This window comes from Pinus tabuliformis, chromosome 5_2 (genome assembly GCF_031772625.1).
Source record: "Pinus tabuliformis cultivar Carrire ecotype Pingquan chromosome 5_2, CPIR1, whole genome shotgun sequence".
Classification (NCBI taxonomy): Eukaryota; Viridiplantae; Streptophyta; class Pinopsida; order Pinales; family Pinaceae; genus Pinus; species Pinus tabuliformis.
The window spans coordinates 896204572-896218771 of record NC_142306.1 but is presented as its reverse complement, the minus strand read 5'-3'; the positions used below and the strand labels follow the sequence as shown (position 1 = coordinate 896218771).

The window sequence follows — 14200 nt, the reverse complement described above, 5'->3', positions numbered from 1 at the left end:
CTCAAATCTTCACAGCCCAACAACACTACTAAAACCTTCAGCAATTCCTTGAAAAATAATTGTCTATCGGTATTAACACTAGCCGCTATTCTAGTTAACTCCTCGCGGCTCCAACGCTTAACACACAGTGTCCTCCAAATGGAAATGGTCTTCAGCGGCTTCACCTTCGACTGGAAATTCTTTCCAATCTTCAACAACTTCAATCTTCGGCTCAACACATCTTTGACACCTCCATGGAGCTCACACATAGAATATCACAATGCTACAAGTTCACCCAACATCGAATGCTCTCATCCACGAGTGAAGATTCGTCCTCCTCCAATGGCGCTTACAAATACTCGACTAGACTCAATAGTGAAGATTCGTCCTAACATTTTATATTTGTAATGTTAGTTTATGAGTTATTGGTGATAGTTGGGAAATTCTCTCAATTTCTCCTTCTAAATTAGGAATAAGTTAGATATCACAAACTCTATATTATAGAGTAATGGCTGAATGTAATGTATGTGTATTGATGCATACACCTTTGTGTAAAATATGTGAGTGCTTTCGATCATTGTTTACTTGGTATCAGAGTGGGATCAACCGCCGATTAGTTGACAATGCACATGTCTTGGGCACTGTGACAAAGAGCTTGTGCACTACTATGCATATTAGTGCGTTGTGGAGGTTGTCGTAGAGAATAAGTCGTGGAGCATTGTCGTGAACCTATCACCTGCCATTTATGTCATGGAGCATAGAATAGTGAGATCAGAGAAGAGTGAGCCGTAGAGAATGAGAATTGAAGTAGATCATGCATATGAAGAATTTTAATTTGAACACACTCACCTCCATCTTATCAGAGAACACAAAACACACAACTTGTCCATTCCATTACCAAACAAGGGTTTTTATACATGGCTGAGAAGTTTCTTGATTCTGGTTGTCAGTGGCTTCTTGAGGATGCTACCTGAAGTCTCCAAAAGACTCGAGACCATCTCTTGAACTCTCGAGAAGTCTTCTTACCTAACACAGTTAATTCACACTGAGGTTGGAATTAATGTTTTCCAACGCTCCTCCTTAATTCCATCCTTACACTGTAGCACAATACATAAGACAAAAATATTCTTAGATGACATGCTTGTTGGTCTAAGTCTCAGCTAGGCTTACAACATGATCTAGATTTTCTACAATACACTACTTGATAACACATCTTTCATTTTTTCCTTCTTACTAAAGGGTCCATGCTTGTTCATTTTTTGATGTAGTTTCATCTTCACCTTTCTTTCTTTCCTTATGAGCTCCTTCAATTGTTCTTTTCTTACGTACTTAAAAACGTCTTTTGGATTGGGATGCAAGGCAACATACCAAATAATGAAAACACGGTAATATGATTCATTCTCTCTCCACTTTCCATCATAAGGAGCCTTGTAAAGTATGTGACCAAGTTTCTCTTCATCCACCAAAATGTACTCATCTTCGAACATGTGCAACCTCTTAACAAAATCCATGGTTGTATCCTCCATTGTCTCAACTATCGTAGAAGAGGATCTAATCAAATTTCTAACAATTGGGTTCTGGGAGAAGCAATTTCTGCTCTCAGTGATTGTAGGAACATGTGGAATAGACTGTACCTCTTGATATTCATGGTCATCAATAAAACCATTCTGTTTATCAAATAATTCTCGTGACTGAAAAATACTACCTGAATAAAAAATATTACCGAGCCCAAATATACTTCCAAATTGACTCTCTGAAAAAGCATCATCAAAAAGATCTCTATCAAACATTATTCCACTCATTTCTCAACTTCCTTAAGCTGGAAAAGAGCACACATATACTCTTTCAAAAAGCACAGGAGCTAACACATAGCCACTCCTTAAAGCTTTATGATTGTGTCTACGAACTCCCTTCCAATTTAATTGTATGTTTGCAACAACAACAAGGCAACACTAGCTCACTGCAGGTGCCAGCTCAGATCTGAGAAGCCACACGAAGATTCAACCACCACAATTTTAATTTTACCCAACGCTAGCTCACGGTAGGTGCCAACTTAGATCCGAGCAACCACACCAAAATTCAACCACCATAATTTTAATCTTACCCACTGTGGAAATTAACAATTCCTTTTCTTTTTCTTAATAATTTTTTTCCGCAATTACAAACAAACGATCATTTAATCATTTCACCCCTCAATCTTTTAAGAGTATTTCTAAAGTGAAAACACCAATTTTCAAAAAAGTTAGGAATCAATCACTAATGAAACCCACAAACCACCTTTCACTTAATTGGAAAGTTTTAAACTTCCATAAACTTAGGAGCACAATCTCAAAACAAACGAACACAAGTTTATTTTTAGTTCGAACTTGGGACTTTGCATAAAGTTAGGGATTTGTATTAAAAATAAAGATAGAATAAATTCATAGAATTATTTTTATGGTAAATAGCCCCAATATATAAAATGTCCACATAACTCCGTGCAAGTATCCACTTAATTCCAAGTAAATAAAAAAACTTCAATTTTGTTTTGTGCACACCAATTTTCTCACTTGAATGATGACTATTATGTAGTAGCATCTATAAAATCAACTTTACCCTTGGAATATTAAGTGCCCTTTTTCACACAACTTGTTCCAATGAAGGCTTTAGAGCTCCAAACCGAAACACGTGACGATCTCGTTAAGACGCAGCTATTCTGTCTCACAATGGCTACAACTGAGATATGCAATGACTCTCTCCTTCTTTACGCCACAGTCACATTCAATAGACTCTTACACAATTGCTTCAGCCAATTCGCCCTTCACCAGAGCCTTTACCCACTGCAAATAGATTTTCTGAAAAATTCGAAGAACAGGAAGAACAAAAAGCAACAACAACGCTCCAATCTTCATGGCTCAAAAATGCTACTCAAACCTTTGGTGACTCCTCAAAGAATAATTTTCTATTGGTATTAACACTAGCGCTGCTCCAGTTAACTCCTCGCAACTCCAGCGCTTAACACACAGTGTCCTCCAAATGGAAACCGTCTCCAGCGACTTCACCTTCGACTGGAAATTCTTTCCAATCTTCAACAGCTTCAATCTTCAGCACGACACATCTTTGACACCTCCATCGAGCTCACACATACAATATCACAATGCTACAAGTTCACCCAACATCGAATGCTCTCATCCACGAGTGAAGATTCGTCCTCCTCCAATGGCGCTTACAAATACTCGACTAGACTCAATAGTCTCATGATAGCACACAACTCTAGCGCACCAGATTCACAACGCTTATGGTTCACCCAACATCGAATGCTCTCATCCACGAGTAAAGATTCGGCCTCCTCCAATGGTGCTTACAAATACTCGACTAGACTCAATAGTCTCACGATAGCACACAACTCCAGCGCACAGGATTCACAACGCTTATGTACTATTAACTCCACTACTCTCTTTGCACACAACTGAGCCTTCAGACTCACTGCCTCCTTTACACGGCTCACCACCATCGAGCCCACAACTCTGGATCTGAGCTAACAGCTCACCTGAGCTCTGACACCATATTAGAGAATGCAAAACTTAGCACAAAACACACAGCTTGTCCATTCCATTACCAAACAAGGAATTTTATACACCACTGAGAAGTTTCTCGATTCTGGTTATCGGTGGCTTCTTCAAGACGCTACCTGAAGTCTCCAGAAGACTCACGACCATCTCTTGAACTCTCGAGAAGTCTTCCTACCTAACACAGTTAATGCACATTAAGGTTGTAATAAATGTTTTTCAAATATTGCTTCGATCCTTTGAAAGACCGTCGTTTTACAACTTTGCAGGTTGAACTATTTATTGGAGCGACTGAACTCTGTTGATTACACGTCAAGTAATGCATGGCCTCGTTCGTTATAGTTAAAGTGCCTAAGTTGATTCACGAGATAGGTTTAAGGTTTTAGCCACTCGGATTCCATAAAAAACTTGCAACATGCCCATGAAGAGGCTGAAGCTTGAAATCACCATTTGACGCACACGTGTACACTATAATTATGCACTGCAAAGTGTTTCCTATAAGCAATCATTTTTTTGAATCTTTTCACTCAGATTGTGCTTCTTTCCATTGGAAAAAAAAATTTCAACCTTTAGGGGGGCAATTTCAAATTTTTAATTTTTGTTTCATTTTAATTTTTTTCTTCAATTATGGAATTCATGGTTTTAGAGAAAGTTAGTGGTCTAAACTTCCCCTCGTGGAAAGTAGAAGTTCAAATTCAATTAATGAAGAAAAATTTGCTCGGCATATTAAAGGCTTAGAAGTGGCACCTACAGATGCCAAACATTTACTTGAATGAAAAAATAGAGATGATAAAGCTAAGTCCATTATCAGACTTTCTCTTTCAGATTAAAATTTACATCTTGTAGATCTCACTAAACCATCTAAGGAAATATGGGAACACTTGATTCAACTGTTTGCTGCAAAAACGTTAAATGTGAATTTTTTCTATAAATTTGAAATTATTTAGACATAAAATAAATGATGATACATCTATATCCATTCATGTAAACAATTTAAGGTCTCTTTTAAGACAATTATCTGAAGCAGGTGCTAAGGTAGAAGATGAAGATGCAACAACCATCTTGTTAAATAGTTTACCTTCAAGTTATAGTAATGTTTTCTTCACTTTCAGTCAAATGTATTCACAAAAATTGGATGATACAATTGCAGCACTTTTGGTGCAAAGGAAAAGAGACTAAAACCGAAGGATACGTAAGGAAATTCAAAAATAGAAAACACAGTGTTTACAAAGACGAGGATAAGAAAGAAAAATGCCAATAAAAGTGAACTTGAATGCTACTATTGTAGGAAAATTGGGGATACAATGTGGAATTGCAAAAGTCGTCCGAGTGGTCTGGTAAAAGGGAAAGAAACAACAAATATAGTCACAGATGAATATTCATTAAATTATGATGACGATTTCAATGAAGAATTTGAACCTCTCAAACTCTTTTAGAACAACTATAGTTTAGTGAAAAGGCTCAACATGGATGGTTGTCGAGATAGTATGGCAATTGTGGATCTAGGTAAGGATCCCTCATTTGTAGAAGACGTGGGAGTGGTATTCTAATGATGTTATGCCACCGCTTGGGACATTGTATTTCAGGATTTCAAGAGTCGAATTAGGGAATCCAACTTGCCAACTACACCTTTATGAGGGTTATGAGACAACTTGATGGAGCCTATATTGATCTGCAAGTTGTAAACCATTTAAAGAATGATTCTGTATTTTGTTTTTTATGGGTGGCTTCAATAAGTTTATGTAATGTAAGCATTAAGAGGGGCAGTTGAAGTTAATGCTTACACCCTATATTTGTAATGTTAGTTTATGAGTTGTTGGTATATATATATATAATTTTTAAATTTATAAATAATCAATGTAATAAAGTAAATTTATGAAAAGAAATACCACAAGGAAATTCTTATCAATATCAATAAATACAACTACATTGTTACCAACTCAAATAAAATAAACCAAATTTCAAAGCAATATTCCATAATGATGAATGCCATGTTTATGCTAATTTAGCTGATTTTACTTTAATTTAAAATTTATCAATATATATATAACAACTATTTGAAATTTGAAATTGATAAAGACGAGTAAATTAACGAAACTATATAAATTTAATGATCACTAAATATAAATAGGCATCAAAACACTTCATAATATATGTTATGTTGTTAAAATTTAAACCATCATAACCATTATCTAAATTATAATTCTATTTTAAATAAATAATAATATTATTAATTATATAAATAATAAATATATAAGTCAAGTATATATATCTATTAAAAAAAAACATGAAACATGGAGAGCACCTCACTTTATCATGGAAATTCTCAATGTGTAAATAGACTTTGTTACAATATCATGGACCAATAGTATAGCTCATGAGCACTACATGCTCAAAAACCATAACTCATTTCATATGACATTTTTAAAAATTAATCAATTTTATTATAAAGAAAAAAAGAGTATAACTACTTTGAAGATAAATATCAATCTTTAATTTGTATATACGAGTATGAATATTCTAAAATACTTGATAGAGGTTAAATCCTTATTATCAACTTAATAACTATCAATAATTAAATTAAAATTCTAAAAAATCCAATTCCAAAATAAACAAACATATCAACATAACCAAAACAAAATATTAACTAATGACTATTTATACTTCTCCACTAAAATAAACTCAATTATTTAACTATGAACTATAGTGATACATAAAATAGACTTCAAAAGACAAAGTAAATAAAATTGTTTTCTTTCCCACTTTTATTATCCACAACACCACCTTTTAGATAGGGTAAATGGACGCACTAAAAGTGTGGAGAATCCACTTTCTGTTCCAATGCTCACATCAAAAGAGATGTCAATTCTATTTATATTAATGGAGTTGTCTTTAGTGCGATTTTGTAGATTTTCCGTGTCGGCAAAAAAATTCGAGGTGAAATATTGATTCATGTTATTTAAACTGGTTTTTTAACTGCATATTTGGATTTAGCACACTAAAAAACCCCTAGGATGCTTTGATTGTGCAGGGATTACCAATCAAGCTTGTGATTTCAATAAATTGCTACCAGATTGAAATTTGACAAAAAAAACCTACCTGAAAAACTTCAGAAAAATCACACTAAATACAACTCCTATATTAATTATTGTAAAATTTTAATTATAAAATTTTACTTCTTTGTCTCTGTGTCTCTGCACTTAAGTCTTCATGAGGCCAATAACCATACGACCACCGATATTTATTAAAACGTGCAGCGTCAGCCCAAAATTGCTTCAACTTCATTGTCCACACATTTCACAACACACCGTAACTTGAAAATAGCATCCAGCTGTCAGAATACAATATCAATAAAAGTTAACGAAAGCTGAAAAGTAACATCCTCCAAATATGAAATGAGTTATGGTTTTTGAGCATGTAGTGCTCATGAATATGTGGTTTTTGACTTCACCCTTACATATTCATCCTCCAAATATTCTGGTGTTTGATGGGGCTTTAATATATGTGGTGGTACGTTTTAGCCCTATCCTAAAATTTGATTTTTATATATTTTGTTGCATTTATAATATATAATATATGATTTAATTTCTAAATGAGAATTATTTAAGCTATAATTATGGTGGATTTGTGAGTAAAAACTTTCTCAAATGCGAGAACTCAATTTGAAAGGGAAAATAAATTAGCGTAATATCTCGAAGGATTATAACAACCTCAAATGATATTGACTTGAATTAAATTTAAAACTATGAGGGTTAGCATCATTTTATATTTAGAGTTTTTTTTGTGTAGGTAAAGATGTTTTTATTATATCAAAAGAGATTACATCTTTAAAAAAAATTGACTTCACTCTTACTATATTTATTGGCCAAAAGATAACATCCAAAATAGATAACAAGTTGTCAATACAATCTTATTAACTAAAGAGAAAATGGTTGGTGAAACCAAATAACTTTAAAGACTAAAATACATCCCACAACCATCATGGATTAGAAGAGTTTCTAGATTAGGGTTCCCTATTCTGACACCAAGTGATACACGATATCTGAAATCACAGTGAACATGCTTTTCCATGTATGGAAGCCTCCCTTCGAAGTGTTCCAACTTCTTGATGATCCTGCATTTTCGACTAATTATGCTAGAGATTATTCACAAATATGATGACCACTTTCTTTCCATCATCACAGCCCCTCGTAAGTTGCTCTAAGAGGAGGGTCACATGTGTGAGCTAGTTGTCAAATATATCTCGATTCGCGGGGGTGGGGTGGTTGTAATTCCAAAGTTCTAGGTGACTATTCAAGGATGGGGTCCACCACATCGCCAAGACTATGGTCACCCATGATATGTTCTCTATGCTGACCCCTTGGTCCTATACCGCTTCTGAGCCTTCCATGTTGGCAATGCATAGTTCATTGAGTTGGGCACCAAAGAACTTGCAATCAAATTGAACCTCGCTCGCCTGCAACACTTTACACAAGTATATCGACAAGTCCAGGGTAATTCCATAGTTCTAGGGGACTATGCAGGGATGGGATCCACCACCTTTCCAAGGTTGTGGTCACCCATTATATGTCTTCTGTGTTGAACCCCTGGTCCTATAAACCTTCTCACCCTTCCACGTTCATGGTGCATAGTTTGCTAAGATGGGCCCCAAATAAGCTTGTAATCAAATTGAACCTCGCTCGCTTGTGATACTCTATATAAGTATATCAACAATTCCCCCCACTCAAACCATGACACAACTAAAGAAACACAAATCCATAGTGTTGGTTGTCCTCATATCCCCCAATTAAATGAATAAGACTAACCAATAGATGGGCTAGCCACAAACCTAACACCACCTCAAGGGAAATAGGAAACCCCTCACCCATGTGTCAAGCCCTCAGCCTCAAACAAAAAGTGACAACCACATGGCCTCTTAGGTGACTAAAAGATAGACTTGTTGGAGTCACGATTGTCGTTACACCAAAACCCGCAGGTGTTAGTAAACAGACACATTGCTAGTGTTAAGCACATGCCACGAAACACACGGGAGCGTTGGATCAACACCGCCATTAATGGGGAGCGCAACAATCTCCCCCCTCAACACGAGCCAGGTGTGTTTCGAACTCGAGACCTTTGGCTCTGATACCACTTGTTGGATTCACGATTGCTGTTACACCAAAACCCGCAGGTGTTAGTAAATAGACACATCGCTAGTATTAAGCACATGCCATGAAACACACGGGAGTGTTTGATCAACACCACCATTAACGGGGAGCGCAACAAAACTGACTTTCCAAGAAACAACCTTTGTAACCACCTTAGTTGCAACAATCATGTAAGGGAATTCCACAAACTCCACACCCAGGCACTATGAGTCACCCCAAAAAAAACCAGATACTAAGCATAGCCAAAAAGGTGAAGGTTGAGCTTAAACCCTTTTAGCGAGGCCCATCAGAACACCACTAGAAACACTCGACACAACTGACTAGACCTTTATTATGACACTAATTCTCAACAAAATTCAAATGAATAATCTAAGACTCCTTAGAGAGGGAATACCCACATACATCTTTACAATTGCAAATGAAAACCACTCAAAGAAATCATAAATCCTTACCGAGTTCCTAATCAGAGGTCTACAATCCAATTCCAACGAGTAATCCACCATGTGAAGACCCCACAACACTAGTAACTCCTCATACTTTCAAGAAATTATTTGGTTGGAACTCCTTATGCGAGGGTCACATATTTGCTTGCCCTTGACCACCTTACTAAATTCTTCAACATGGGAACCTTCTACGAAGAAGTGCCATGCTTTCACATTAGATTTCCATACCTTTTTCAACTGTTACAAATTTCCATTTTACATAGACATAAAATGGCCAATGCTCACCACTCCATGCCCCATACCAAAATGCAAACAAGAATCATCATCATGACAAGAACTAACACATAAATAGCTCATGTACTCTCCCAAGGATTGTACACTCCACATTGGCGTGCATGGCAGCATAATGCCATGCCTCCTCTTTAACATTTAACAAGACTAGTGAAATAGTGGGCCCCCACTGATCCCAATGTTCTCCCAACCCCATCAAGAATATATTTAGAGAATTTAAAATAACATAATAAAATTAAAACTTTATACAATAATCACTTTTTTAGCATTGCATATTTTAACTAAAAATTGTAATTTATTATTAATTTTATATTAACAAAAAGTTATTTAATAATTATAAATTTTAATATATATTTATTGATTTTTAAGAAAATAATTAAAAATATTATATATATATATATAAGGGATGGAAATGATCTGCCATATATGTGAGAATAGGAACATTGAGGATGAAAACCACTTCCTTTTAGAGTGCTCTGCGTACAACCACATTAGATCTCAATTTCACAATCTTTGTTACGATACTGAACTTCCTAGCCTTTTGCAATGTCAAAACTATAGTAAGCTAGGGAGGCTTCTCTCCAAGCTTTTTGAGCATAGGAATAAAATCTTATATCAAAATAAATAATTTGTTTCTTTAGGTCCGATAGACCAAGTTTAGTCTCAATGGACATTAACCACCACCACCATCATTTTATATATATATATAGATATATATAATACTTTTAATAAAATTAAATATATTTATTTTATTTTTCAATTTAAAAATAAATAAATAAATGATAACAAATAATCTAAATTTATATTACTACACATCTAAATATTTCCTGTTATTTTTTTTTTTTATTAATTCTGAAATAATACAAATCCATAAGGTAAATAACTTTACACAGCTACTGCAACTATTGGATCAAACGAAGCGGATTGACGACTGGGATTTATCGAGCAGGTTGGTGGTCTATATGGCGGGAAGTGTTAATGCGCTCTTTTCTTGGCGGGATGAAAATGGTTCCAGGCGGGATTCTTAATGTTATGGTGGGTCTTACGAATATGATATCCGGTTATACCTTGGCTTAGGTTCCATTGCCGACTTCAACTTTATTTTGGCTTATATCGATTTAGAAGTTGGGTTTATAGGGGTTGAAGCTTCTCCCTCCTCTGTTTGGTTTTTGGGTCTCTTCCTTAGTCTATAACTCCTTGTGGATTGATGTAAATTTTGTATTTTATTAATGAAAAAGAAGGTCCGACTCTTACATTAGCAAAAAAAAAACTTTACACGGCTACAAATCCATGGGCAAATATATAAATTTTTTAATAAACGACATTAAATTACACGAGATTTAAAATAAATAAAATATAAATATAAAAAAAAATAAAAAATAAAAAATTAATTTATTAAAAGTAAATAATAACGGGGTATTTTAATGGTTTTAAGTTTTTCATTATTTTTGAAATTTAGTTGGAAATTTAAAATTATAGATTTTAATGGTTAAAATTCAATTTTTAAAATAGTTGTTATATTATTTTTTTAATTTATTAAAATGATAATTATGGTGATTGAGATTTTTTTTAAAGTTTATTTTCACCATAAAAAAATAAATATTAAAGAATACTAATTAATCTTTTATGTTAGTAAATTATATAATTTTTAAAAGACATTAATCATTGTAATTATCATTTAAATATTATAATATTTTTAATTTAAAAATTATAAATAATGTAAAATTATAATTTCAGTAACCACAATTTATTATTATATTTTAAATAATAATTCAAAAGAAAAACAATTAGAATATCCTTTTATTTGAGTTTAGAAAGTCATCCATTTAAACATAAATATTGGTTTGCACAGACGTCAATACGTCTTTTATGGTTGTCAATGTTGACATAAATTTGTTTACGGTGTTGATGGACACCTATATTTTATCCATAAACAATAACTGGATTTATTTGCCTTCGGCGGCTGATGGCAGCAATTTACAAAATTACGGTACAAACGATTCCATTATTATGGAATGTAAGATGTCTCCATCCAACAGCATGGAATTACAGAAGCTCTGAAACGCCTTCTTTCAGAAATACTTGAGAGATGATTGCGTAAGACTTCTGAGTCAGGTGAATGGAATCGAAGAATACATATTTTGAAGCATCACTACATGTAAACGGTGTGGCCTCGTTGCACAGATACCCGAATTCGATGGTGCCAGTGGCACAGCAAGCTTTTCCGGTCACTTCAAACCCTGCAAAAATTAACACATTCAAATTAAATGAGAAAACTGATTTCATGTTTTGTTTTGATGTACCTTAATCCTTATACAATTTTTAAATTTCAAATAATTAACTTATTTATTTATTTAATAAATAAAAAATAATTATATATTATATATTTTTCATTTTTAATCGGAATTTATCATTTTTTATTATTATTATTATCCAATTTTAATATCATGTAGTAATGTGATTGAAATTTACAAAAACATACATACTTATTTGATGGTTAAAGTTACTAAAACATATATATTATACCTTTTTAATTTTAAACCTATTACAAAGATTTTAAAACTATAACCTTTTAAAATTAACATACCTTTATTCACTAAACCCACTCAAACTATATATATATTTTAATTTTGATTAATATTTACTATAATATATATATAAACTTGATCATTGAATAAAACACTTTTACATTTAAAGTATTTATACACCAAAACCATTACTATCAATTATTTTACCCTTTCCTCTTATTACATCAGATCGAGAGTTAAATAAATCTATATTAACATCGAGCATGTTCTTCCACCAACCATGCTATAAGAAAATTGCAACATAAGGGAAGAATATAGCTTCACTGTACCTACCATATTTAGCTGGATCTTTTATAGCGTCTAAAACAATGTCGTAATATTTGAGAGAAACAATTTTCAGTCCAGGAAGCTTAGCTTTCAATCCATCAATGGCCGATATGAGTTTTTCATTAAATTCAGCTGCGGCCTCGTTCACTTTCTCTGCGCACTCTCCTCCTACTTTGATATGCAGAGTTTTTTCAAAGGGTAGACAACCTAAAGGAGGTAGGTTTATTATCCCAATCCTACGCACATCCAAACTGTACAGATCCTGCAACAATAATTGAGATACAAATATATTAAATATTTGTTGACAATTTCTTAGGTTACATAAAGTTGAGTGAGAATATTCAAACCTCAATATATCCAGATAATGTGCGCAATAGAAAATCTACGTATTGGGAAACTGTAAAGTGCGATGGGCGAATTGGTTCCAGAAAATAATTTGCAATGAAGTCATTAGTGCCAATGCTGATAAACGCCACTGCTGTATTCAACAACATGGCAGCCTTCTCTATACCTCCCACCAGCGTGGCCACCCGAGTTCGATATTCCTTGAAATATTCGATTTCTTTCCACATTGGAATCACAGACTGCACAATTCAGATCGGCCAGTAATAATTAGACAGTTTCGACATCTACTATCTCGTCTACTAACATGATAGCAGATCTAATAATATGATGAATACAGCATGACAATACCTTATATAATTTATTGGATTTAACGATTGATCTATAAAATTGCTTTGGAGGTTGAGAAAATTTGTTCATATTAATAAATCATATTCGATAATTCCAAACAAATATTTAATTAATATTTTTATATGATGGATCTGGAAAATAATTTACATGTAAATACAGAAATCTTTACACATACAAAAACATAGACATTCCACACTCAAATATTAATGCAAATAATTTCATGATATAGAGGATAGGTAGTCAATATTTACTAAAGTGGCAGCGGTCAGATTATCTAATCCGGTCCCCGATGAGGAGAAGCTGACGCCTGTGATCAATTCATGTTCTTGAAGGTTGGGATCAAGATATGCAGGCAGCAGCTCTTTGATGCCAAGCCCTGCAACTATATATTCATTTGAACACCAAAACAACGTAAAATTTAGATATCTGTAACAATTAAAAAGAAAATTAGTCGTCTGCCCCATTACTTAGTAACATTGTGCTTACCCAAATAGTCTGGAAGAATTTTTCCATCGGAGAATCTCCCAGTGGGATTGCCTCCCACGAAATTTGTTCCATAGGGATGGAAATTACTCTTGATTAGCGTGGGAACGTGGTTGTTGTTTCCAGGATCTCCATAAGAGTCTCCGAAAAACAATACTGCTCCAACATTCTGTGCCTCAGCGTTAACAGTTTTCCCAGTTGTGAAGACCGGTAACAAGAAAGCCTGAAACGCGAATGCCCACAGCGATAATTGAATTGCAGACATGGCGAAACCGTTCAAGCAAATAATTTAACGCAGTCACATAACTCTCTCTGGCATGGAGGCGCTTACGGCAGGGCTCAGCTATATCATGTGTGCCGGGTCAAGTCATCCGTTGTGAGGCACCATGCAATGGATGCGTGGCCCTACTGAATTCAATGTTAAAGATCACATTTCGCGATCACAAATTGAAGCTTACAACAACATAATATTACTTTCTCAGACATTTCGCAATCTCGATTAATATCCCTGTCAGACTTATACCTAATTTCTAGAACATGGCCAGAATTGCACGCACATACATTTTGATTTTCTGAAATGTTGGAGCCGTCTTGAATGTTTTGCGTGGCTCTCTTAAAGCAGGTAGGTATAGATTGTTTTCGAAAAAAAATTTGGTCACATGTCTTGATTTGTGTTTAAATCAAATTGTTTAAATTGGTTTGTTTTTTATTAGGTATGAAGATTCAGTATTTTGGAAAAATTTTGAGGTATTTGGATTATG

At 34.2% G+C, this 14200-nt stretch overlaps 1 protein-coding gene across 1 annotated transcript; it reads right to left on the bottom strand.

Moving 5' to 3' along the window:
* Positions 1 to 11279: 11279 nt before the first annotated feature.
* Positions 11280 to 13761, bottom strand: LOC149162195 (GDSL esterase/lipase At2g04570-like). The gene is made up of 5 exons (XM_089435641.1): positions 13443 to 13761; positions 13208 to 13338; positions 12611 to 12847; positions 12270 to 12525; positions 11280 to 11648 (listed from the first exon to the last, which is right to left on the bottom strand). The coding sequence occupies exons 1-5, from the start codon at positions 13702 to 13704 to the stop codon at positions 11455 to 11457; spliced, it is 1080 nt and encodes a 359-aa protein (XP_089291767.1). The 5' UTR covers positions 13705 to 13761; the 3' UTR covers positions 11280 to 11454.
* Positions 13762 to 14200: the final 439 nt, after the last annotated feature.

Excerpts from the sequence above, each read along its gene's own strand:
- LOC149162195 (XM_089435641.1), bottom strand. The coding sequence starts at position 13,704 with ATGTCTGCAATTCAATTATCGCTGTGGGCATTCGCGTTTCAGGCTTTC. Across the intron at positions 12,848-13,207 it reads ATCTGACCGCTGCCACTTTA|TCTGTGATTCCAATGTGGAA; the intron begins GTAAATATTGAC and ends TGAATTGTGCAG. Across the intron at positions 12,526-12,610 it reads CATTATCTGGATATATTGAG|GATCTGTACAGTTTGGATGT; the intron begins GTTTGAATATTC and ends TTATTGTTGCAG.